Raw genomic sequence first — 27,744 nt, 5'->3', positions numbered from 1 at the left:
ATGTACTGCAAAAAAATTAATCCAATTCCTGATCGCCATTCCAAATATTGATTGCGTTTATTGATCCAACGTTTCTCAACCAAAACACATGAATCCATGCTGCTCCAGTGTCCCCAATCCGTGTGTTATAACGTTACTCTTGCCCGAGAAGGAAAACCTGGACCGGATTTCTTAGATCGATGCACAGCCCCAGCCAGAGGGATTCCAATGATGTGCGTTAGGCGGCGGTATTGGCCTTTTGCGAGCTCAGACCCATTCCTAATGATAACGTCAGGCTGGATGGATGAAAAATGAATGGATATAGCCAATAAAAGAAATAACAATTAAAACCCGACTTTTCTCGTGATTGGCGCTCAAGCGATGTCGAGTTAACCCGACTCGTGGTTGGCACTGAAACAGTTAAGGTGATTCTGGAGGGAAATTAGGTAGATACTTACTTACATGGTTGACTCACCATGACACCATTGTTCAGATAATACGCATCTATCAATCCAGGCTAAAGTCCATGATTCAACATGATATTAATAATACATGCTGCTTACCATAGAATGAGGCTCATCTATGAATGTGTGGAACAGGGTAAACGGTGCGGCAAAGGGAACTGCTCCCGCCTACCTCCGGTCAATGGTCTCTAACTACACACCCTCAAGACCCCTACGCTCTGCATCTTCTGGCCGCCTCAGACCTACTCCTATCCAAGCTCCGGGAGGGTCATCAAAGAGAAGTCGCCTATTCTCAATCCTTGCCCCACAATGGTGGAATGAACTACCCACCCCAGTTAGGACAGCCGAAACACGTCCAATCTTTCGCCGTCGACTAAAGACGCACTTCTTCAACCATTATCTGAATTAAAAAAAGAAAGGAAAAAAAAATATTATCTAACCCTAACTAACCATACTGTCATGCACTTGTCCTAATAAACTAACCTACACTGTAGCACTCAACACTTTGATGAACATTGTTACTCAGCTGATAGAGTTGTGCCCTTCCTGATGGCTTGTCGTACAGAACTTGTAAGTCGCTTTGGATAAAAGCGTCAGCTAAATGACTAAATGTAAATGTAAATGTAAATATAGCGTTTTTATTTTTATCCAAAGCGCTTTGTAATTCTGTTCCTCACATTCACCCATTCACTTACACATTTACACACCGATGGTGTGTAGGCAACCATGCAAGGTGCCAACCTGCTCATCAGGAACAATTATGGGTTAAGCGTCTTGCTCAAGGACACTTTGACGCGCTGCCCGGGAGGAGCGGGAATCAAACCGGGAACCTTCTGATTACCAGACGACAGCTCTACCTCCTGATCCACTGTTGCCTCATATGGTGAGGATGGGAAAGCAAATGGGTCTGAAATTGATCTGTTAGCTAAAGTAAACAGAGAAGCAGCAGATGTTGTTTTAATTAGAGCTCAAAGGCACCATGATCAACATGATTATTACCCTGACATTTGACCACTAAGCAGCTGATTACACACCAATTAAGTGTAAAGGAGGCTAAACATAGTTCATGTTAACGGCATGGAGAAGTGCTCGTCTTCATTCCTAAATCCCATTTCATAACATCTCAAGACAAATCCAGAACGTCAGGTATCTTATGTCTACCACAAAATGTGAAATCCGGGCAAATCAACGTTAGCCACATCGTTGGCAGCGAACACAATCAGCCAACCTAACATTACCCGAGAATCGCACAAGCTATAACATTAGCGTTACATATTCACCACATCTAGTGTTGGCTAACCCAAAATTAGCCGCCTTGAATGCTGTAATGATTCATCATATATTAACATCACTTGTTGTCATCTTACCTCATGCCTTCACATGATTTTCCTTTCAGTAAAGCAAATAAAAAAATAATCCATGTCTTGATCAGGTAAAGTAATGCAGTTGGAGACAGGAGAAATGCTCAATGTTAGCTTGCTAGCTAACGTTAATAATGTTGCGTGATGTTGCTAACCTATGTTACTAACATTAGCTTGCTAGCTAATGGATTGACCGTAATGCACATTCAGCACTATTGGCTACTGTAAATGCCAATCAATATCCACGACAAGTCCGTCCATAGCTTCCTATTATAGTAAAAGGGGTGGATGGTTCTACCTCTAAAAACCAGATCTATAATAATTCCCCTGCGTTGTGTCTTGTCCGTCTGTTAAACCCCTTTTACTTATAAAGACCACCACGGCCTTTTTAGAACGGCGGCGAGAGGAGGAGGCATCGATGAGGAAGCTGAGAATTGAGCTGATGTTAAAAATCCACTTTTATTTCAGAGTCCAAAAGTGAAATAACAAGGATTTAATTCAAATGGAAAAATGGATTGTGCAATGATTCAAATATACCCGGTACTATGCCACCGTCTATTCGTTTCAGACTAATCAGAATACAATTAAAAAATAATGGTCTTGTGGTCCCCTCGGTGGTCGAGTCTTCTTCCTAAGAAACAAAGAGATCCTGTTCTCGTTCAAGCCGCTTCGCCGTCTGCTTCCGGTGGTGAGTTCAAAAAGCGTGTGTCCCTCTCTCTACCTAACATGCTAGTTTTAAAGCCTTTTACTCCTCCCCTTTGGGATGTGCTAAAGTATAATACGTCAGAGGGGAATACCTCTTCATTCTGATTCGCTAAGGCGCATAGCGGCCGTCTTGAGTGGTCATACAGCACCAAATAAGGAGTTTTCATTTGAATCTAGAGGTAGACCTATCTATTTTAAGCACAAACGTACTGTTCTGTTTTATCGTGTTTTAAAGTATACAATATTTCATTTTACTGACTAAAATCCAAGGATTACTCTTAACTTTAATTACTTAAACAGTTTAGTTCTTTTGCCGTATTTCAATACCTATGTTAACCTATTATTTGAGTGTAAGATCTTCTCTTTGGTTTTAAGACACTCCTATTGCATTTTAATCATTATCCCTTATAGGCAGCTAGTTTTCAGTATTATGGGTATTTCTCCAAATTGGTTCAGAAAGAGTTTTATGGCAACTTTGGTGCTTTCTTTGGTCATAAACAACGCATGTTTCATATCATTACGTCCAACATCATTAGCACAACATACCAGTAATATTTGCAGTTTAATTTGGAGCTTCTTTAACGATATAAACGTACTTTAATTACTGGAGTAGTGAACCTTAACGCCTCCTGAGACCTTTGTTCTCCACAGCGTGTCCACAGGATGTCTGCAGCCTAAGGCGCTTTGTTCCAGCTGCTTGTGACACTTTGTATGTAAATTCGCTCAGGAAGATAAGCACTAGGCACTTTTTGTGGAACCAAATGTCTTCAGTTGTTACTCTATTTTATTGTGCTTCCATCGGCTGTGTCAATAGCACCAGCCTTTGAACTGGTAAGTTGACACTCCCAACCTATTGTTTGCACCTGCTTCCCCCAGGGGGAACAGAGGCTTATCTAAAACAGGGAATGCTACCAGGGCCTCACTTTTAACAGACAGACCTCTCCTAGTATTTGAATGTTGTGACTAAATCCAGTGTGATGTACCGATCATACCCATTTCAATCTCCCAGTAGCTTGTTGACCTGTCTTGGGAAATGCAGACTTCAATCATATTTTCCCACCCTTATTTTATAACAAGTTTGAGCAGAGAATTCTACCACACTATTTTTACAGGAAACACATAAATGTGGAATCAAATAGCATTCTGCTAGCTGTTTCATGGGGACTTTAAAGCACAACATTAAATTTAGAAAGCTGCAGAATCACATTAGGGAATTAACATGAGTGACAATGTAACGTTAGCTAATTTAACATTATTATTAGGGATGTCCGATATTATCGACCGATATTGGCATTAAAATGTGATATTGGAAATGATCGGTATCGGTTTAAAATTATATATAATTATTTTTATTTTTTTTACATTTATTTAACCTTTATTTACCCAGGCAAGCAAGTAAGAACAAATTCACATTTTATTTATTGTCAAAAGTATGCATAATGTTGTGTTAATTCCACAACAAGAGATATGTAATGTTAATTACCTGAAATTATTCCTGCCAGCCAGCTAGCCACTCAACAGTGGTGGAGATAAGCCATAGATGGTCTGCTTCCATCAGCAACAATAAAAGAAAATGTACATTCATATGAATTACCAAGCCACTTTATTGGCAAGGTTGGGATGGAGTTACAGGAGGCAGCCACAAGGAAATGGCTGTATGCTAATTAGCTGAGACAAAAGTGTTGTTTATGACAACTTGTTATTCATACAATGTTAGCAACCAAACCACCCTGATCTGGGTAAAAAAAAATATCTGTACTTTCATTTCGGGCCAACTTTTTGGACCTGTGAAGACTTCTAAAATGAAATAAAACCACTTAACTCAGTAAAGAAACATGGCCATAACTTACATGATACAGGTCTGTGGCCAGTCACTTGTTTAAGGCAGCCGGCAGCCTTCACCATATCGCTGCTGTCGGGACAAAACCTCATAACTCCAAAAACCCAACTTTTCAGCAGATGAAAAAAACTAACACAGATTTGAGGGTGAATAGAGTTAAGAGGTTTAGACAGATGATCGGTTTAATGCTTTCCCATTGTTTAAACTTTGTAAAACCCACACACACATATGGAGGATGATCTACGGAGTTGATTTATATAATAAAAAAAAATTCAAAAAATGGAGTTATGAGGTTTTGTCCCGACAGCAGCGATATTAACCTTGTTGTCTGTTACACAGACCTGGCGTCTCTCATCTCGGCCCAAAGAGACCAACGCTTCTCTCATTCCCCTTAGTGACATTTGAAATTCCTGTATTTGTCCAGAAATTGAAGGAAGAGTTGCCAACAGACCCAGGCTGTAAATCCACATTATATTTAATACAGGGTTTTTCCTGCATGGGGAATCTAGAATTTTGTGAATAAAAAATATGCCAGCAAAACTATAACGCTATACAACTCTACCAGTAATTACATTACGTTAATTACCTGTAATTAGGGTAGTAGCCCGGCGCGGGAACTGCAGCGGCATCTGACTATTCTGCACTAAGTAGGACAAAGAAGTTGTTGAAACAAAATACCTGCGAGCCACTGTTGGGTGGGGGCAGGGTCGGCTGCAAGAACAATTAAAGACACAATCAATACACCACGGAAAGCAAACGATGGAGTTGCTTGTACTCTGGCTAAGTGGCTGGAAGCAGCACTAAAAGAAGCTTCGCTATCAGATTATCACCAGAGACATTATCCCCAAACCTGGACCCAGTAGTCCAGTTGATTCAGGACTCCTGAGGTCATAACCTTTGTGAGATCACGAGAGAATCTATCTTGTCAGACTTCAAGTTACGTGAGTGTGCCTCAACCACAGTGATTAGCATCCTTTGAGGAACTAATGCAAAGATTCAAAGGACGACTTCCCAGATAGTTCTGTGTGTAACAGACCATCTGGCCGGTCAGGTTACTGGAGGCAAAGAATTGTATAGAAAATGCTGGAAAGTGCAATGAGCGCATTTCATGAGAGGACCCATAATAACATTAACATCAACACAAAAACATGAACACAAACTGCTAAACCTTGCGACGTTTATCAAAGCTGGCTAGATATTATGGCTAGTCTACTATAGAAAGATAATACACAATACACTAGGATGATAGCAGGCAAAGCAGCAGGACAGGGAAACGTCCAACATATCACATAAATCGTTGTTAAAGCCATAATTATGATCATGAACACGATGCTGTCAATTTGTCAGGTCTGAGAGAGAGGTACACCTGTGTAGTAGACAATCTTTCTACTGCTAAGGAGTGGTTAACAATGTTAGTCCAACATACTGTACCACATCATCATAAATCGTTGTTAAAGCCATAATTCTAATCATGAACACGATGCTGTAAATTCTTTTAACTGGACTTTGAGGAAGTCTTTATTCATTGCACACATTGACAATGTCGTCATGCAGCGACACACACACATGCGATGGGCGGCACACACATGCAATCTTTTGGGTTGCCAATGACATTTTGTCACTGTGCTTGACCCATCCCGTCTTCCTTCCCCCCAAGTGCAGCCAGAAGCTTACATGAGCTGCATTGTGGCCGAGCCCGGGGACCAATCCAAGTGCTTCTGTCCGTCTTCGTCAGGGACGCGGTAGTGATCTGTTCTGCATGTTTTTCCATCGGGTTTATATTCTGGAGGGGAAACCCTTGCGAGCACGGGGAGAACATGCAAACTCCACACAGAAAGGCCTGGGAGATACCCCACCTGGGTGCTTGTATCCTTTCTGCAAGATACCCTCCCTTCCGCGTTGCTCTGATTGGCCAGCGATCTACGCTCGTTTCACCCCCTACGCCCGCGCAAGCGTGCATGCGCATGAGCCGCGATAAGCTCCCCCCTAAGCCTGTGCGAGCGCGCATGCCCCTCAGGCAAGCCCCCACGCAGGTTAATAATAATAACCCCTCAGGCAAGCCCCCACGCAGGTTAATAATAATAACCCCTCAGGCAAGCCCCCACGCAGGTTAATAATAATAAATGGGTATCGCAGAACACGCCATATTAGCAACGCTCGCACACACGCAGGTTAATAATAATAAGCGGGTATCGCAGAACACGCCATATTAGCATGATAATACCTAGCTGCATCAGATAATACCTACCTGCATCAATATACGCCGCGCTATATACTCCAACGCCAAATAGAAGAAAAAGGAGTTTTTCATTGTTCAAGAGTGGATATATGTTGCAGAACATGCCTGTTAATTACCTTTTAAATATCTGTTATGTGGTTAGGGTATGTATGTTTTTTAAATAAATGCCCAGTCTTGTGCTTTGTCACCACCTGTCAATCTGTTCTGTTATTGGTCCATGATGGCAATAAGTTGATGATTTTTACAGCCTGGTGGGCGAGATTATGCATGACCAGCCTGTGATCTAAATATTACCTATGTGTTGATGGAATCACGTCAATATAGAGAGTAGCCCCTTACGTGACTGCGTGCGTTTGTCTAAGTATTATTATTCTAAGTATTATTATTATTATTATCTACCGCCGCGGCGGTAAAACCTATTAAAACCTAGTTGAGCTAAGTGCGTCGATGTTAAAACTGAGTGACGAATGCATAATTTACACTTGTGCCAATTGCGTGCGTTTGTCTAAGTATTATTATTCTAAGTATTATTATTATTATCTACCGCCGCGGCGGCAAAACCTATTAAAACCTGCGTCAAAATGCGCATGCGTGCGTTACAGGTGTAGGGGTGAAACGAGCGTAGAAGATCGCTGGCCAATCAGAGCAACGCGGAAGGGAGGGTATCTTGCTGAAAGGATACTCTCTGCCTAACATTGGTCTCCTACCCTCTAGTGGCCAGACTAGCCTGTTGGTACAGGCGGTCATTTTGCTCTGGTTCCAAATAATAGAATTAGTGTCTAATTGTTTATTATCTTGGGCCACTCCTGTCTATGTGTGATGTCACCCCCTTGTTGTGTTGTTGTGTCATTGCCGTAGTGTCTAGTTGTTGTTTAGTTTGTCATTGCTTTATTGTCGTTGTGTTGTGATTCTGTGTTGACCAGGTGTTCTTGATTTGTTAATTAGTCTGGGTATTTAGGTGTCTGTCTGTCCTCCCTTCCTTGTGGCGACATTCCTCCTGTCTCCTTCCCCGTTTCCTGTCCATGCCGTATTGTGCTGTCATCCTATAGTAAGTGTTAGTGTTTGTTGTTTTGTTGAGTAGGTTGTTAAGTAGTTTCTGTATGTTCTTTGTATTGCACTGGATTCTACAGTAAACTCCCTCTCCAAGCTTCAATCCTCGTCTCTGCCTCCTCCATACCGTTCCCTTTCTGCAAAACTGTATTCTACCTACCTCCACCGTAACAGAACTCCACTACCAGTTCCCGGTATTCCCTCTCGTCACCCTCCTTTATACATCCCACTATCGCAGAGTCATCAGAAAACTTCTGAAGGTGGCAGGACTCTGACCGATAGTGGAAGTTGTTGGTGTAGACCAGTGGTTCTCAACTGGTCTAGCCTCAGGACCCAACATTTTCCTTAGTCATTAAGTCATGACCCAAATTTTTTAACCACGATTACATTTTTTTTTTTTTTTATTGCAGTAATACACAATCTTTCATGCACTGTTAAAAACATGAAATAAACACAGAAAAGTGCAACAAAAGTGCAACTAGGGCTAAAAACCTAGCTTAACATAACATACCTACGTTTGGGGGAACTAATGGGATAACTGGGGTTGCAACAAAAGTGCAACTAGGGCTAAAAACCCAATGAAATAAAATAATAATAATAAATAATTATGCTTCCTAGCAGACTTCTTAGCTTAACATAACAGACCTACAGTAAGTTTGGGGGAACTAATGGAATAACTGGGGTTGCAATAAAAGTGCAACTAGGGCTAAAAACACAATGAAATAAAAGAATAATAATAATAAATAATATTAGATTTAGCTTAACATCCCAGGGAACTAATGGGATAACTGGGGATGTTGTTTGCTCCGAGTCTGGGGTGATGGTAGACAAAGCAACTCTGAGGTCATGCTCAATGTCCAATCTGTTCCTCTGCTTTGTCTTCAGCTGGACCAGAGCTGAGAAGCCACTTTCACAAAGATAGGTAGTGCAAAAAAGTTTTTTCTTTTTTTGTACTTTTTTCTTTTTTTTATATACACATCCGCAACACACTCAAAATGGCCCCGCGACCGACTTTTGGGTCGCGACCCACCAGTTGAGAAACACTGGTATAGACGGTGAAGAGGAAGGGAGAGAGGACTGTCCCCTGTGGACCCCCAGTGTTGCTGACCAGTCCGTCTGACTCCGTAGGTGCACGTACTGTGGTCGGCTTGTCTAGGTGAGTGTAGGCTCGGTTCAGCAGGTAGATGACAGCATCCTCTACCCCCAGACGGGGCTGGTAGGCGAACTGGAGTAGGGCTAGGTGGGGTTTGATCACCGGGCGGAGTTGCTCCAGGACTAACCTCTCCATGGTCTTCATAATGTGAGAGGTTAGAGCCACCGGCCTGTAGTCCTTGGATGTGGTGGGACGTGGGCACTTAGGGACAGGGACCACACAGGAGGTTTTCCACAGTGTCGGGACTCTCTGCAGCCTCAGGCTCATATTGAATATGAACTGGAGCACATCACACAGCTGAGAGGCACAGGTTTGGAGTACCTCTGGGCTCACCCCATCAGGACATGACAGGGACAGGGGAGGGGCATGACAGGGACAGGAGAGGGGCATGACAACAGGAGAGGGGCATGACAGAGACTAGGAGAGGGGCATGACAGGGACAGGGGCATGGCAGGGACAGGAGAGGGGTATGACAGAGACAGGAGAGGGACATGAGAGGGGCATGACAGAGACAGGAGAGGGGCATGACAGGGACAGGAGAGGGGCATGACAGGGACAGGAGAGGGACATGACAGGGACAGGAGAGGGGCATGACAGAGACAGGAGAGGGACATGACAGGGACAGGAGAGGGACATGACAGAGACAGGAGAGGGGCATGACAGGGACAGGAGAGGGACATGACAGAGACAGGAGAGGGACATGACAGAGACAGGAGAGGGACATGACAGAGACAGGAGAGGGACATGACAGGGACAGGAGAGGGACATGACAGAGACAGGAGAGGGGCATGACAGGGACAGGAGAGGGACATGACAGAGACAGGAGAGGGACATGACAGAGACAGGAGAGGGACATGACAGAGACAGGAGAGGGACATGACAGGGACAGGAGAGGGACATGACAGAGACAGGAGAGGGACATGGCAGGGACAGGAGAGGGGCATGACAGGGACAGGAGGGGGACATGGCAGGGACAGGAGAGGGGCATGACAGGGACAGGAGAGGGACATGGCAGGGACAGGAGAGGGACATGGCAGGGACAGGAGAGGGGCATGGCAGGGACAGGAGAGGGGCATGACAGAGACAGGAGAGGGGCATGGCAGGGACAGGAGAGGGGCATGACAGAGACAGGAGAGGGACATGGCAGGGACAGGAGAGGGGCATGACAGAGACAGGAGAGGGACATGACAGAGACAGGAGAGGGACATGACAGGGACAGGAGAGGGGCATGACAGGGACAGGAGAGGGGCATGACAGAGACAGGAGAGGGACATGACAGGGACAGGAGAGGGACATGACAGAGACAGGAGAGGGACATGACAGGGACAGGAGAGGGACATGACAGGGACAGGAGAGGGACATGGCAGGGACAGGAGAGGGGCATGACAGAGACAGGAGAGGGACATGACAGAGACAGGAGAGGGACATGACAGGGACAGGAGAGGGACATGACAGGGACAGGAGAGGGACATGACAGGGACAGGAGAGGGACGGAGGCAGGGACAGGAGAGGGACATGACAGGGACAGGAGAGGGACATGACAGGGACAGGAGAGGGACATGACAGAGACAGGAGAGGGGCATGCCAGGGACAGGAGAGGGACATGACAGGGACAGGAGAGGGACATGACAGGGACAGGAGAGGGGCATGCCAGGGACAGGAGAGGGGCATGCCAGGGACAGGAGAGGGACATGACAGGGACAGGAGAGGGGCATGACAGGGACAGGAGAGGGACATGACAGGGACAGGAGAGGGACATGACAGGGACAGGAGAGGGGCATGACAGGGACAGGAGAGGGGCATGACAGGGACAGGAGAGGGGCATGCCAGGGACAGGAGAGGGGCATGACAGAGACAGGAGAGGGACATGGCAGAGACAGGAGAGGGGCATGACAGGGACAGGAGAGGGACATGGCAGAGACAGGAGAGGGACATGGCAGAGACAGGAGAGGGGCATGCCAGGGACAGGAGAGTGGCATGACAGGGACAGGAGAGGGACATGACAGGGACAGGAGAGGGGCATGCCAGGGACAGGAGAGGGGCATGCCAGGGACAGGAGAGGGACATGACAGGGACAGGAGAGGGGCATGACAGGGACAGGAGAGGGGCATGACAGGGACAGGAGAGGGGCATGGCAGGGACAGGAGAGGGGCATGACAGGGACAGGAGAGGGGCATGCCAGGGACAGGAGAGGGACATGACAGGGACAGGAGAGGGGCATGGCAGGGACAGGAGAGGGGCATGCCAGGGACAGCTTATAATGATGATTATAATAGTAATTGATTCCATGGACATCTGCCCATTAGATCCAATGGGCCTGGGGTGTTTTTCCCCAATTTATTTTGGGTAGATGGAAAAGATAGATTAGATAACTGCAGGAATAGTTGAAGCTGAAAAACCTTCTGTCATGGTGACAGTCTCTTTGTGCACTGTTCTCTTCACCTGATAAAGCATTCCCGATGGCAGCACCAAGTCCCAGCAGAGGCACTTGATTTCTGTCGACATAGGTTGGCAAGCCCCACATTTTCACCACCAATCCTTGTCGGTGTTGACTCTCCTCTCGGCCCCAGGCTCAGCCTGTTGGACCGCCTCAGCCTCCCTTCTTGACCGCTCCACTTCCAGAACCTGTAGTTCCTCCTCTGTAATGTATGGTTCAAATAGATACGGTTCTGGATCTTGGTTTGTCAATACTTCACCTTCCTCTCTTACAAAGTCGTCCATGGTTAGCAGTTGTCCTTCTGTAGGTAACCTAGGCACATTGGTTTTGTTGACGGAAGTTACAATGAGGCTTTAGAGGTGCTGCGTGCAATCACTGCACCACATTGAAAGGGCTATTATGGGGACTGACATCATCACACCTGAATACAATTGATTGGGCTCATTCGATTCACAAATTAATGGAAGTGGATACGGACCACTAGCCTAGCTTGAAATCTCTGGGACAGGTGTATTTGTTTTTGGTTAGTCTAGTGGTCCGTATCCACTTCTATTGATTTGTGCTAAGCTAGAGCTTGCGGCCGGATAGCTTTCTACTGAACGCACAGAGAGGAATTTGGTGTCTATCTTCTTGTCTGAGAAGAGGGTACTGTAGGTGCATATTTCCCACAAGGTTGTCGTGTTCCTTTAAACTTCTCTTGACAAAAATGTGTGTTCACTAGACATCTTTTTTTGTGCAAATGCAAACATTTAGCCACTGTGTCACTGACCAACCCTCTCAACTGTTTTATTTCCTCCACAGATTGACAACCAGTTGGATAATGGCTGTTCAATAATCTACCCGTTCACCGAGCGCCGCAGTTTGGTGAGTGTTTCAAATTCTGTGGCTTCGTTTTATTTGTCACATACATACACAAGACATGCAGTGAAATGTAGGTGGCGATTGTGCAAAAAAATACAAATAATAAAATATAATAGACATGATAAAAAAGTAATGCGAATAAAATACTATGCTAAGCGTAAGAAATAAAGGTAAGGGGTTTGATTGATTGATTGATTGAAAACTTTATTAACAGATTGCAGAATGGGTACAGTACAGTACAGCTCAATACATACAATTGTTAAGGGGATGCAGACCAGAGAAAGACTTTCGTCTTGTTCACATCAGGGTCCCCCATTTTCAATTCATCATAACATATATGACATACACGACATACAGATAGTCAGTACTGCTACATCTATACATTTATGACATACCAGATTTGCAAATACAGTACTGTTTGTGATACAAAAATAGTCTAGAAAAGAGAGTATATACATTTGACGTAGAAACTGTGCATTGGATGAGGTTGGGTAGGTGGGGGGGGGGACTGTACATTGGAGGTGGTTGGGTGGGTGGGGGGGTTGGGTAGGAGGGGTGGGTGGGGGACACTGTACAACTGTACAAGCAAAACTGTACATTGGAATATTGACAAAACCATACTTGGTAATTTACTGTACATTGTAGGGGGTTGGGTTAGGACATTTACAGGGGCCAGTTTCGAATTGCAGTCTCCGGTAGGTGTTCTTTGAGAGTGGTTTTGAAAGTGGGTAGTGATTCACATTCCTTTACAGCTTTGGGTAGGGCGTTCCACATTGATGTGGCATAATTGCGAAACGTGTTTAGTCCCTTGTTTGAGCCGAATCTGGGTTTAACATGATTTGTGGAGCTCCCTCTGGTGTTGTGATCATGGTATTTATTCACTGACCTTTGGGAAGTATTTTATCATGTACATGGGTACCTTGGTCGTGTAGTGTATCTTGTAGACCAGGCCCATTGCAAGTTGCTGTACTCTGTCGTCTACTCTAAGCCATCCTAGGTTGTCAAAGTGGGCAGGGGTGAGGTGGGTTCTAGGAGTAAGGTCAAGCAGTAGTCTGACCAGTTTGTTTTGAGATGTTTGTAATCTTGTTTTTAGCGCCTTTGAGGTGCTTTGGTACCATGAGGTGCAAGCATAGTCGTAGTACCCTTGAATGAGTGCTCCTGCCAGAGTCTTCAGGGTATTCTTGTCTACCAGAGAGGAGATCCGGTACAAGAAACGAGTTTGTTGGTTGACTTTTTTTATTACCTTGGATGCCATTTTGTCACAGGAAAGATTTGCCTCTAGGATGGAACCTAGGTATGTAATTTCATCTTTCCTTGTGACAATATTGTCACCCACTGTAACTTAGAAGCTGTCAGTCTTGCTGAGTTTGTTATTTGATCCGAAGAGAATGGACTCTGTTTTACCCAGGTGTAATGATAGTTTGTTATCCGCGAGCCAGGTGCAGATTCTGCCGAGTTCTGAGCTGAGGGTTTTTTCAACCTGTAACTTGTTCTTGTCAGAGACCAGCAGGGCTGAGTCGTCTGCGAACAAGAACAAGTTGCAGTCACATGCTGACGACATGTCATTTGCATAAATTAGGAACAGTAGCGGTCCTAGTATGCTTCCTTGTGGAACACCACAGCTCACTGTGAGGGGGGGGGGGGGGGGGTAGGGTACCGTTTACCTCCACCATCTGTTCCTTCCCCTCAAGGTAGGATTGCATCCAGCTCACTGATAATATATACAATAATATATTAGTGTAGTCCCAAACAGGAGGTCTGATTTTAGTCAGGCAGTATTTTAGTGTATTGTAACCTACTGATTCCTACTGTGTTTTAATTATTGTACTGTCTTAATTATTGTAGTGTTCATGTCACCTGCCCCAGAGACTACAATTGAACATTTGCCAACCTGGCTAAACTGGCATATTTACAGTAAAATGTTCCTTAATATGCACTGTCTCTGTATTTTAAACCAATAAATACAAATACAAATATAGAGTTTGGACTCTTAAAAAAAAGTACAGTCGGTTTTATCTTTTTTAAAGTGACCTTTTTGTAGTGTATTTGTATGTGGGGTGTGTGAGAGAGTGTACGTGAGGATGTGTAGTGTGTGTGTGTGTGTGTGTGTGTGTGTGTGTCTGTGTGTGTGTGCAATGCATGTGTGCTTGTGTGTGGAGAGATCAGTGGTGAGTGTTCTGATAGCCTGGGGGAAGAAGCTGAGTCTGAGTCTCTCTGTTTTGGCTGCATAAATGCGGAGGCGCTTGCAGCTTAAACAGACTCTGGTGAGGGTCTTTTATTATTCAGCAGGCTCTGGATCTGCACCTCCTGGTGTATAAGTCCTGCAGGGGTGGTAGTGCAACCTGTCTGTCTCTATAACCCGTTACAGACATGCACTGTTGTCAACCACACATTAATTGGAGCGAGTGTATGTCCAAAGACAAACAAATTTGACCCTCCAGGCTCCCTAGTCCTAAATTGGCATAATTACAAGCCGCCCCGATGTCCGAACACAAGCAGATCATTGTCTGCAGTATTCACACAGCGAGTGAGTGGGCGGTAAGATGAGACTGACGAGACACACAAGGCATTTGTCTCGTCAAGATTTGAGCGAGTTAGTGAGGTGTGTGCGCCTCAGAGACTGCAGCAAAGTCAGACATTTTAATTAAATGTGTTTTAGTCTGTGCAAACATGTTGAATTAACATGTTGATGATACTGTATCTGGTAACGTTCTCACATCTGTCCTGAGGGAAATTATTTAAATCAAATAAAATGTATTTGTAAGGCCCGACAACACACGTTAATGTCCCCATGGGCCGGACATGTCTTCTTTAAACAAGTCAAGAAGAAACATCACAATAAATCAAGAATAAAACAAAAACACCATGAAGTCCAAACATTTTTAAATAAATGAATGCAACACTCCCAGACATACCCCATGCGAAGGTAAGGAAAAACTCACTAAAACCTAGCAATAGGAAAAAATGCACCACAGGCAATGTGGAGGAGAGAAACCTTAGAAGGGCCGTTCAAGGGGGATCTCCCTTCTTAGATGTCAGTGATAGTAGTGTTGCAATAAAACAGGCAAACCTGTTGGTAAGCATGCACACATATGTGTAATGAAACACAGATAAGTGCATGCAATAGCAACTGAACATTTTGAAAGATTGAAAAATAGAGCTGATGGATCTATTTGAGGCATCGGGGTGGCGCAGAGAGGGTTGCATCCTCCCGGTCATCATCACGGGACGTCCACCACTCCGGTCATCACCACGAGACAGTCACTCACAAGGAGACAGGGAGATGGGACAGGCGTTAGACAGTTCGCGTGATTGGGATGGGTGGACATAGCAATAGATACATCAATCAATCAGATTTATTTATATAGCACATTTAACACGACACATGTCAACCAAAGTGCTATACAAAGGGTAGATACATAGATACATCACAACTCCGTTTTACAGGAGGGCACACAGGCAAGCACACAGGAAAACAGGGCATGAGTCAGTGAACGGGAAAAGCTAATAGGTAGTGGGTTTTGAGCCTATAATATTATTTGAAGGCAATAAACAGTATGCAGTTGGAGTTTTTATTGATCTGAAAAAAGCTTTCGATACCATTAACCATGATATTTTACTCAGAAAACTTGAAAAGTATGGAATTAGAGGGATAGGGCTCAGTTGGATAAAAAGTTACATAGAAAATAGGAAACAATGTGTGCAGATGGGGGAGACCAGATCATCCCGCGGCGCAAAGTGATAACATGTGGGGTACCGCAAGGATCCATTTTAGGACAGAAATTATTTATATTGTATATTAATGATATCATTGATGTTTCTGATAAACTTAAATTTGTAATTTTTGCAGATGATACCAACATTTTTTGTTCAGGTGCAGACCTACAACAGTTGCTAACAAATATTACAGGTGAACTGGGGAAACTGAAATGTTGGCTTGATACTAACAAACTCTCCTTAAATATAAGTAAGTCTAAATTTATTTTGTTTGGTAATAAAAAAATACATCCGGATACTCAAGTAGAGATATGCATAGATAATGTTCATCTTGAAAGAGTAAATTAATATACTTTTTTGGGGGTCGTGATAGACCAAAACCTCAGCTGGAAAACTCATATTAACTATGTAAAGAAAAAAACAGCGCATAGCTTAGGTATCTTAAGAAAAACCAGACACATATTAAATTTGAGATCATTATACACAATTTATTGTACTCTTTTATTACCATATCTAACTTACTGTATAGAAACTTGGGGAAACACATACAAAACAAATCTGAATCCTATTATCATCTTACAGAAAAAGGCAATAAGGGTTGTGAACAATGTTCTGTTTCATGCTAGCTTCCGCTCAGCGTCATAATGCATAAATCTTGCTTCAGCGTATATACACTGAATAATTTCAAAATGTACCTTTACATACCAACATCCATCTGACCACACCCCCATCTGCTGCCTATATAAGCAGGGGTGGGGCCACACACTCATCTCCTTCTCAAATTTCATCCACAAGATAGTGCCTGTATGCCAATCACTTGGCGAGGAAGAAAATATTAGCTGGAGAAAGGAAAACAGAAGAACAAGGAGATACATTGACATTATATCTTTATTTTCTCTCACTATCTTCGAGAAAATACGGCGATATTGCCTTCGTCACTGGAGTGTCTGGAAGATGATGATCATTCTGACCTCCACCGGCTTTTTCGTATTAGGGGCTCGCGCCACTGATATACTCCCCAACTGCAGTCCTCCTTGCTGCGGCTGGATGGGTATTGACCCTCCGGTCATACAGCTGGACTGTGGGAGGCACCGGCTGTTGTGAGAACTGTGTGCTTCCGTGTTGGGTAAGTACTGTTTTGCTTGCGAGCGCTAGTTGTCTGTTAACGCTTGGGGGTTAGCTGACAATTTTACGAAAGCCGACCCCGGACTAGGGTCCTCTGTTCGGCTTCTTAAGCGGCGGACGGAGGATCTTGGTCTGACGCCCATGATGGTCAACCTAGTGGGACGCGACCGAGACCGGGTTAAAACCCGGGATTCTCTGGACGAGCGGATGCTTCTCTGTCCCGTGCAGGCCCCATCTTTCACATGAATGTGGAAGTACACCCTAACGAGGAAATGTGGGCATGGAGCTTCGTTATCGGAAGATCCATGCTCAAGTCGGCTGCAGCCCGGATGGGATTTGTGCCGGCTCCGCTGTATGTCTGGTAAATCACAGTTGAAAAGTGTGTTGACATTTTTTTTTCTCTTCCCTCTTAGGATGGGGAGGGACTCAGGCGGCGGCCTGTCTGAAGTGTGGCTTATTATGTCGTTGTGTACAGTTCAGGTGATAGCTGCTTAGCTGGCGTGCTAGTTGTGGCCTACTGTGTTAGCCAGTCAGCTGTTAGCTGCGGCGCTAGCTCGTTGTGTTCACTAGGCTAGTAAACATTAGCTTGTTGCTATCAGTCGGACGGCTGTTAGCTTAATGCTACACTGTTGAAACGTTACTATGACTATAACATGCCTTAAACACTCTGACTACGACGTCATCTTTGACAGAGGATGTTAGTCGACCCTACACCCGGGTGCCAGTGCCAGCGAGGACTTCGTCAACATGGAGAACGGCGGCTGGGTGGCGTAGCGGACATACCCTTGTCACCAACGCAGGAGATGCTGGGTTCAACTCAGTGTCCCGTTAACCAGTGTTGCTGTTCTCTCGGCCTGCGCTCAGGGTGAAGGTAGGAGTCCTGACCGGACTGTAAACACTTCTTCTTTTCTTCCCTTCTAAATGTTTTGTAATAACGATGTTTCCAAAACATGTGTTGCTGCAATACATTGAGGATACGACGCGTGTTGTGTGTGAATTGTCTTGTCACTGGTATAGCTTCTATCTCCATAGTGAATCGGCGTTGTTTTTTACATGTGTAAAAATTAACTGGTTGGTTGTGATGAGAACATGTGTGTTCATGTAACGTTGTAACGTGGGTGAACTCACAACTAAGAGGGTTAGTAATAAGCTATGCTTAGTGACATGTGATTGAGGAATTAATCTTTTACTCAGCCTGTGATGACTGTTGTGAAGGGCCAGATTAAACCGAATATATATATTTATTTATATATATATATTTAATTGTATTTGTATATTCTCTAATATTCCCTGATATCCCTTGTATATTCCTTGTACAATATGCATTGAATATCCATTCTAGCCTACTGAACATCCCATAATAGTCTCCATTCTACTATTGGTCGAGACCTTGGTGCCAGGCTGCCATACCCCTCAGACCCAGTTCAAACGTACCGCTCAACATGTACGAACAAGTCCTAGTTCCGCGTAGGAATCTGGCTACCGCACCACTAATGGGACTATTTGTTCATAGTGCGTATATATACTGCGCTACTAAAGTAGGACTTCCTTTTCAGTCCAGTTTCTTACCCTCCAATAGAGTCACAGACGTAAAGCCTCCCCGCGACGCCACGTGTGGGAGTAAGGCCAAGTTCGGCTTACCATCGGTATTGAGACATCGTGTATATTAATATTTGAATAGTCATATTTGGCACTATATCGTCGAGTTGGACGTAGTCTATTAAGCTAATAATAGTCTGTTAATATATAGTGCTTCGTGCGGTGAGAATACTACCGTAGTCAGTACCCCATCGTTTCGGGCAGAGAACTGGCTGCTTATCCAGGGTGGTTGACCCCACGTGAAGCTGCACCCGAGGAGCCCCAGAGCCGACGAGCGAGTGGACCTGTATACCGGATTATTCTACCGACGACAGCCCGCCTTCCCAGGCACGGATTATGCTTTGTATACGTTGATTATTCCATGGATAAAGACCCCCGACACTGCCGTGTGTTGGAACCCCCCCCCCCTGGAGAGGACGCAAGGTGAGGAGACGCTCTGCAAGACGAGGTCGCTTCACGTCTCTCCCCCGTGGACCGGAGGACGCCGGCCCACAAAGAGTCCACCTGCTTTCATCTGTGGTCCAAGGATCGCCGGCGCATTGAACGGCACTACAGTGGGTTCACCTGGGATACCCTTGGCCGGATGAGGCAGCCGGATTCTACCCCCCCCCCCCTTCCTACTCCTGTCGGCTTACAAGCGACCGGATTAACCCCCCCTAGTGTATCCAGCCTATAGTCATTAAAGTATCATTGCTGTTATTCCTTAACTATTCCAGGTCGTATATGTACCACCTGCGCCTTCAGAGATTGGACATTCTCTATTGATATACCGACGAATACTCTTGCCATAAAAGTGCATACTAATTCCCATTCATAAATGTGATTGATTTGATTAAGTGCTTGCTCTACACACCATCGCTGTGTAGAAATAAAGACCTATTTCTAATTCGTACATTTGTGTTGGATCCGTTTCATCTACGTGACAGTGTTCATCATAATATATTTATGCCGAGTACTGGGTGGCCGAATATTAAGTACAAAGGTAGTGGTAGTAAGTATCATATCTAGTAATACAGTCAGGGAATTGTACCCCTCAGTTACAATTGGTCCTTCGAGCCGGAGGGTAATTAGTGTAATATTAATATAGTGTTATTAATATTGAAATGGCCTATGATGAACACTCCACGAAACGATCCTCCTAACCAACGCCCGCAGCGCGAACGACGGCTCCCTCAGTACTTAGAGGCTTACGCTGTCAGTCAACAACCTAGTCTTCTACTAACAGTAAACGCGGTAAAACTAGAAAGTAAAAGTATGTCTAACCCCAACGCCCAGACTACCCCGACCATAGAGGCCCCTACGGGTTCTAATGTAACTGACCAAGTTCACGGTGGGGACCAGTGGGAACCAGACATGACTTCACACCCCGCCAGTACTGAAGAAGTAGTCCCCGATGAGTCCCGGGAGGAATACAACGCTACCGAGAGAGAACTCGGCACGGAAGAAGACGGGGAGAGCACCGTGGAGATAGAGCTCCAAGGCTCCGCAAGGAGTACCCCGAGGGAAGGCTCCCCTATACAACCGCCTTCTCCCAGCGAGGCAGAGAGGACCCTACAGCAGGCCTTCCTCATCAGCCCGAACGCCGCTGCTGAACGCGACCGACTGCAGATCCAGCAGCGGAGCGAAGAAGAGCATATACGTCTAGAAATAAGACGCATTCAGAGGGAAGAGAATGTGGCCCGAGACCGAGCAGACAGCCAGCGAGCAGCTGCTGGTGCTCTACGGGACGCAGAGCGCGACAGACAGCAAGCGCAACTAATAGAACAGCTGATCAGACGGACAACACCCTCTCCCTCCGCCAGAGGCTCCAGGAACTCGTCTAGACACACCTCCAGGGCGGCATCCCCTAGCCGAGTAAACAACCCTGAACTTGACCAACAGACGAGGTCTATACCCCCCACAGACCACCTCCCCCCACCGGTCCAAGCGAGACCTAGCAACCGGGAAGGAGCAGCATATCCTGTGGAGAGGCTAAACCAGAGACTACAAGCACTGAATGACCTAACTGAAGACGAAGAGGAAGAGGAGGAGAACCACGCCCGACGACAGCACAGTACTCTACCGGACCAGGAGGTCCGGTACAGCCCAGGCTATACTCCCGCGGAGCTGCGCTACAGACCCCCGACTCTATACACGGGTGAGCACGACGCACGACCCGCACCGAGGAACAGCACCTGGACAAGCGGGCCATGGTACACTGCCGGTACCAGCCCATACCAAGGAGCGGGAGGAGACTCGCCTAGGAGGCCTCTCCCCCAACGCTCGCCGATGTATCCACAGTCAGCGTCATACATTGGCACGCCTATGGTACCCGACTTCACCCAAGAGAACCGGGCCCAGTATACAGAACTCCGCATGTGTCTGGAGACCATGTTGGTGGATGTATTGGATGAACGCCATAAATACGCCATCCTACTGAAGCACTTAAAGGTACCCCGCGCACATAATATAGCGCTCGCCTACGCGACTTCCACCACCCCATACACAGCAGCGCTGGTAGCATTGGACCAGAGGTATGGGCGCATATGGGATTACGTGATCCAGGAGATCCGACACATCGACCGCTTACCCCCAGCAATAGACAATCGAGCACTGGACGACCTGTCCATCAGAGTGCAGTCCCTGGTAGGGATGTTGGGAGCGCAGAGAGAGAAGGGGAGCCATGAACTTTACGCCAACTCAAATGTGGAAAGGATCTTGGAGAAGCTGCCGCCCGCTCGACAGGAGCGTTTTAGGCGGCAGAGAGACCACCGAGACCCGAATGGCCCCGAACCGAACCTCCTCGATCTAGCAGACTTCCTGGCGAGAGAAGTCAGCAGCCTACGGCTAGATACATTCGGACGGAGCACCCCTGGCTCCAGAGAAGGAACCAGACGACTAAATGATGGAAGAAGATCGGTGACTGTGATGCACCAATCGGAGTCAGTACCGAGCAGCAGGAGCCACAGTACCCCCTCCAGAACGGAGAAGTGGAAGATAGTGTGCCCCTACTGTGAGAAAGAACACTGGCTAGCGCAATGTGACTCCTTCCCCAAGCTGAACGCGGAGAAAGCAAGTCAATGGATAAAGTCCAACAAGCGCTGTTTTCGCTGTGCGCGCTCACACATGGCAGCCGAATGCCGCTTAAAGAAAAGGTGCACCAAGTGCGATGGAGCCCATCTGGACATACTTCACGACAGTAACAGACGGCGCCCTTCACCCGCACCATCCAGCAGCAAAGCGAGCGTCATGTACATCGATCCCGCCAGCAGCAGTGGAGCCCGAGTACTCCTAAAAGTAGTGCGTGTGACACTAAGCTACCAGAATAAAGTCCTGGACACTTACGCCGTCCTCGATGACGGGTCAGAGAAGACCCTTCTGCTCGCCTCCGCTGCGGCCCAGCTAGGGCTGCGGGGAAGCGAAACCCAAATGACAATTCGGACAATAAGACGAGATTTGAAGACGATAAAGGGCGAGAATGTCTCATTCTCTATCGCAGCAAGCGGCCAGCCTGAGCGACGGTACCAGATTACAGACGCTTTCACCAGCCAAGAAATAGGACTGTCGCGGTACACATACCCCGTCGCCAAGCTGATGGAGAAATATGCACATCTGCGCAAGTTACCGATCCCGCTCATAGACAATGCTATGCCGACCCTGTTGATAGGCTCCGACCATGCAGACCTCATTGTCCCGATAGACCGGGTTTATACCGGACCCCGAGGCTGTCCTGCAGCAGTCGAGACCCGTTTGGGATGGACTCTCCAAGGCCCGCTCGCCAAATCTCTCAACCGAAGTACAGCCACTAGATGTCTCCACTCCCGAGTCACAGAGGGAGAAACCGCACTCCTGCAACACGTAGAGCGGCTATGGACCTTGGAACAAATGCCCTTTAAGAACGGAAAGAAAGACATTCGCTCTAAAGATGACATTTACGCCATTCACCTCCTCGAGACAGGGACCAAGAGAGTCCCGGTCAACGGCGTGTTGAGATACGCCACGCCACTCCTGCGGCGAGAAGGAATGCCTACTTTCCACGCCAAGACAGACGCCACAGAACGGTACCTGCTGAACACGGAGCGGCGCTTAGCCAAGAACCCCGCCCAAGAGAGTGTATACCGCGCTGAGATTGAGAAGCTCATCACAGCGGGACACGTCACAAAGATGGACATTAAAGAGGCTGACCAGACCACTGAATCGTGGTACGTGCCTCACCACAAGGTCCATCACAACGGTAAAGACCGCATAGTATTTAACTGCAGCTACCAGATCGGATCCCAAAATCTGAATAAAGAGTTACTGCCCGGTCCCACACTCGGCCCCTCCCTACTCGGCGTTCTACTCCGCTTCCGCCAGGAAAAGGTGGCCATCAGCGGGGACATTAAAGGAATGTTCCTGCAGGTGAGATTAGTAGAGGAGGACAAGCCCCTGTTACGGTTCCTATGGAGAGAGAAGCCAGGAGATGAGCACCCAGCCATCTACCAATGGGAAGTCCTCCCCTTCGGAACGACGTGCAGCCCCTGCTGTGCTACATTTGCACTACAGAAACATGTAGCAGAGGACCCAGCAGCGGACGAAGAGGTCCGACACAGCGTAAAGAACAGCTTCTACGTAGACAACTGTCTACAAAGCCTTTCAACCCAGGAAGAAGCCGAGGCTCTCCTGATTAAACTCCGCGCCTCATTGATCAAAGGCGGCTTTGATCTCAGGCAGTGGGCCAGCAGCGATCCGCAAGTACTGCGCAGCCTCTCCTCCGAGGACAAGGCAGCCAGCAGCGAGACCTGGATGGCTACAATCCCGGGAGAAGCCCAGGAGATGACCCTGGGATTGGTGTGGCGATTCAAAACAGATTCGCTTCACTACAGACACAAGCCCCTGACTACGGAGCAGGGAAGGCCGGCGGCGGCGCCGACCACCAGACGGAGTGTGTACACAACACTCGCCCGACAATATGACCCGCTAGGATGTATTCTACCGTACACCACCAGGGCAAAAATGATTGTACGAGCATTGTGGGACAAGGACCAGGGCTGGGACGACCCCATTCCCGCACACCTTGCATCCACCTGGAGAGAGTGGGAGATGGAGCTCCACTCACTCCCAGGCGTTAATATGCGCCGAAGCTACTTCCCACCCACGGTGAGGCCAGAGACATGTAAAATGGACTTACACGTCTTCAGTGACGCCTCAGAGGTCGCATACGGATCAGTAGCCTACTTGCGGGCCCAAGAAAAGGGGGGAGAGATCTACACAGCATTTGTCCTCGCCCGCTCGAGAATAGCCCCACGCAAGCAACAATCTATCCCACGCCTAGAGCTCTGCGCAGCCCTAGCCGGAGCGCACCTAGCCACGCTCATCCAACGTGAGCTCACCATACCGGTGTCTAGAACAATCCTGTGGTCAGATTCCACGACAGTACTCGCCTGGATCAAATCGGACTCATGCAAGTACAAAGTCTTCGTGGGAGTCAGAGTCACCGAGATTCAAGACTTAACCGAAGAGTTAACCGGAGAAACAGAGTGGCGCTACGTTGATACAAAACAGAACCCAGCTGACGTCATCACCCGGGGGATGCCCCTGGATGACCTCACCCGTCACAATGCTTACAGTGACGGCCCCGCATTCCTAAGACTCCCGGAAGGACAGTGGCCCATGCCTATCCCGAGGGAAGCAAGTCCAGAGGAGGTGGAAAATAAGAAGCCTGTGTTCTGTGGATTGAGCACCGTAGCCTCCACCGACCCTAACATAGACGATTGCACGTCCATAGAGAGTGCACAACAAAGAACATTCCTGCGGTACCACCCGGAGTGCAAGTCCCCCGCTGATATGTCAGCAGCTAACTACGAGGAAGCAGAATTGCTTCTACTGCAGCGAGCCCAGAGAGACTCGTTCCCCGATGAATTGGCCTGTCTACAGGGAGGAAAGCCCGTCCCATCCGACAGCAGATTAATTCATCTGGCCCCCGAGAGCGACGCTCATACCCTCATCAGAGTGGGTGGTCGCCTACGCAGAGCCCCCAATCTACCGGATGACATTAAATACCCGATCGTATTGAACAGCCGACACAAGGTCACAGAGCTGGTTATAAAGAAATACGATGAGGATGTACATCACGCAGGAGCAGAAAGAGTCTTCGCGGAAATCAGACATCGTTACTGGATCCTACAAGGAAGAGAGGCGGTACGACGCTTCCAGCGAACATGTCTAGACTGCCGCAAGTGGCGCGCGCAGCCCAGCATACCAAGGATGGCTGACCTTCCTCCATGTCGCCTCCGAATCGGTGACAAGCCATTCCACTCAACGGGTATGGACTGCTTTGGCCCGCTGCACATAAAGAAAGGAAGAGGAACCGAGAAGCGGTGGGGTATTGTATTCAAATGCATGACCACCAGAGCGATACACATCGAGCTTCTCCCGACCATGAGCACAGACTCATTCCTTATGGCCTTCCGTAGATTCACATCACGGAAAGGAAGACCGTCTACCCTATTGTCCGATCATGGGACAAACTTCAAAGGCGGCGAAAGAGAGCTGAGAGAGAGCTTCCAAGCTATGGGCCCAGAACTTAAGACCCACCTCGCTCCAGCACAGGTTGATTTCCAATTCAACCCCCCAAACGCACCCCACTTCGGTGGCACTTGGGAACGAGAAGTGCGCTCCATAAAGACAGCCCTGTACGCAGTACTTGGGGCCCAGACTGTGGCGGAAGAAGTCCTAATGACAGTCCTCACGGAGATTGAGGGAGTACTTAACTCGAAGCCCCTCGGATATGTCTCCAGTGATGTGGCGGATATCGACCCAGTTACCCCCAACACACTCCTGATGGGGCGGCTAGATCCTGCATTACCCCAGACAATGTACCGGCCTGAAGAAGCGAACGGCCGACGAATGTGGAGGTACAGTCAAGTATTAGCCGACAAGTTTTGGAGCAGTTTCCTACTGCACTACCTACCGTCTCTACAGACCCGCCAGAAGTGGGTAAAGGAGAAAGACAATTTGACAGAAGGAACAGTCGTCATGATTATTGATCAATCACTGCCCAGAGCTATGTGGCCGGCCGGCCGCGTAAGCAAAGTGATCACCGGTGCCGACGGCAAGGTCCGAGCAGCTGAAGTGCTCGTCCAGGGTCGCACTTACACCCGTCCCGTGGCGAGGCTCATAGAACTGCCCCGACTCCCAGACACAATCGATGATGACCACGACCCTATAACCTTATGACTTTGTGAAGTTGACTGACCCCTACAGCAAACCCTTATGTGTAAATAGACGACGCGATTAATCTGTCTCTGTTTAACTGATTAGGTCTGGGACCAATCAGGGGGTGGCTGTTGTGAAGGGCCAGATTAAACCGAATATATATATTTATTTATATATATATATTTAATTGTATTTGTATATTCTCTAATATTCCCTGATATCCCTTGTATATTCCTTGTACAATATGCATTGAATATCCATTCTAGCCTACTGAACATCCCATAATAGTCTCCATTCTACTATTGGTCGAGACCTTGGTGCCAGGCTGCCATACCCCTCAGACCCAGTTCAAACGTACCGCTCAACATGTACGAACAAGTCCTAGTTCCGCGTAGGAATCTGGCTACCGCACCACTAATGGGACTATTTGTTCATAGTGCGTATATATACTGCGCTACTAAAGTAGGACTTCCTTTTCAGTCCAGTTTCTTACCCTCCAATAGAGTCACAGACGTAAAGCCTCCCCGCGACGCCACGTGTGGGAGTAAGGCCAAGTTCGGCTTACCATCGGTATTGAGACATCGTGTATATTAATATTTGAATAGTCATATTTGGCACTATATCGTCGAGTTGGACGTAGTCTATTAAGCTAATAATAGTCTGTTAATATATAGTGCTTCGTGCGGTGAGAATACTACCGTAGTCAGTACCCCATCGTTTCGGGCAGAGAACTGGCTGCTTATCCAGGGTGGTTGACCCCACGTGAAGCTGCACCCGAGGAGCCCCAGAGCCGACGAGCGAGTGGACCTGTATACCGGATTATTCTACCGACGACAGCCCGCCTTCCCAGGCACGGATTATGCTTTGTATACGTTGATTATTCCATGGATAAAGACCCCCGACACTGCCGTGTGTTGGAACCCCCCCCCCCTGGAGAGGACGCAAGGTGAGGAGACGCTCTGCAAGACGAGGTCGCTTCACGTCTCTCCCCCGTGGACCGGAGGACGCCGGCCCACAAAGAGTCCACCTGCTTTCATCTGTGGTCCAAGGATCGCCGGCGCATTGAACGGCACTACAGTGGGTTCACCTGGGATACCCTTGGCCGGATGAGGCAGCCGGATTCTACCCCCCCCCCCCTTCCTACTCCTGTCGGCTTACAAGCGACCGGATTAACCCCCCCTAGTGTATCCAGCCTATAGTCATTAAAGTATCATTGCTGTTATTCCTTAACTATTCCAGGTCGTATATGTACCACCTGCGCCTTCAGAGATTGGACATTCTCTATTGATATACCGACGAATACTCTTGCCATAAAAGTGCATACTAATTCCCATTCATAAATGTGATTGATTTGATTAAGTGCTTGCTCTACACACCATCGCTGTGTAGAAATAAAGACCTATTTCTAATTCGTACATTTGTGTTGGATCCGTTTCATCTACGTGACAGTGTTCATCATAATATATTTATGCCGAGTACTGGGTGGCCGAATATTAAGTACAAAGGTAGTGGTAGTAAGTATCATATCTAGTAATACAGTCAGGGAATTGTACCCCTCAGTTACAATTGGTCCTTCGAGCCGGAGGGTAATTAGTGTAATATTAATATAGTGTTATTAATATTGAAATGGCCTATGATGAACACTCCACGAAACGATCCTCCTAACCAACGCCCGCAGCGCGAACGACGGCTCCCTCAGTACTTAGAGGCTTACGCTGTCAGTCAACAACCTAGTCTTCTACTAACAGTAAACGCGGTAAAACTAGAAAGTAAAAGTATGTCTAACCCCAACGCCCAGACTACCCCGACCATAGAGGCCCCTACGGGTTCTAATGTAACTGACCAAGTTCACGGTGGGGACCAGTGGGAACCAGACATGACTTCACACCCCGCCAGTACTGAAGAAGTAGTCCCCGATGAGTCCCGGGAGGAATACAACGCTACCGAGAGAGAACTCGGCACGGAAGAAGACGGGGAGAGCACCGTGGAGATAGAGCTCCAAGGCTCCGCAAGGAGTACCCCGAGGGAAGGCTCCCCT

The 27,744-nt window shown here is 47.2% G+C and overlaps 1 protein-coding gene across 1 annotated transcript in view; it reads left to right on the top strand.

Annotated features, from left to right (window-relative positions):
* Positions 1–27,744, top strand: part of csf1a (colony stimulating factor 1a (macrophage)) — a gene marked incomplete at both ends in the record, with an annotated part of 86,236 nt that overhangs the window by 38,008 nt on the left and 20,484 nt on the right. Inside the window, one exon of the mRNA XM_084315821.1 lies at positions 12,030–12,092. Coding sequence (XP_084171947.1) covers positions 12,030–12,092 — 63 coding nt within the window. The remainder of the gene's footprint in view (positions 1–12,029; positions 12,093–27,744) is intronic.

The sequence above is a fragment of the Notolepis coatsorum genome (genome assembly GCF_963971535.1).
Source record: "Notolepis coatsorum genome assembly, chromosome: 6".
Taxonomy (NCBI): Eukaryota; Metazoa; Chordata; class Actinopteri; order Aulopiformes; family Paralepididae; genus Notolepis; species Notolepis coatsorum.
This window is presented reverse-complemented; position numbering and strand designations above follow the sequence as displayed.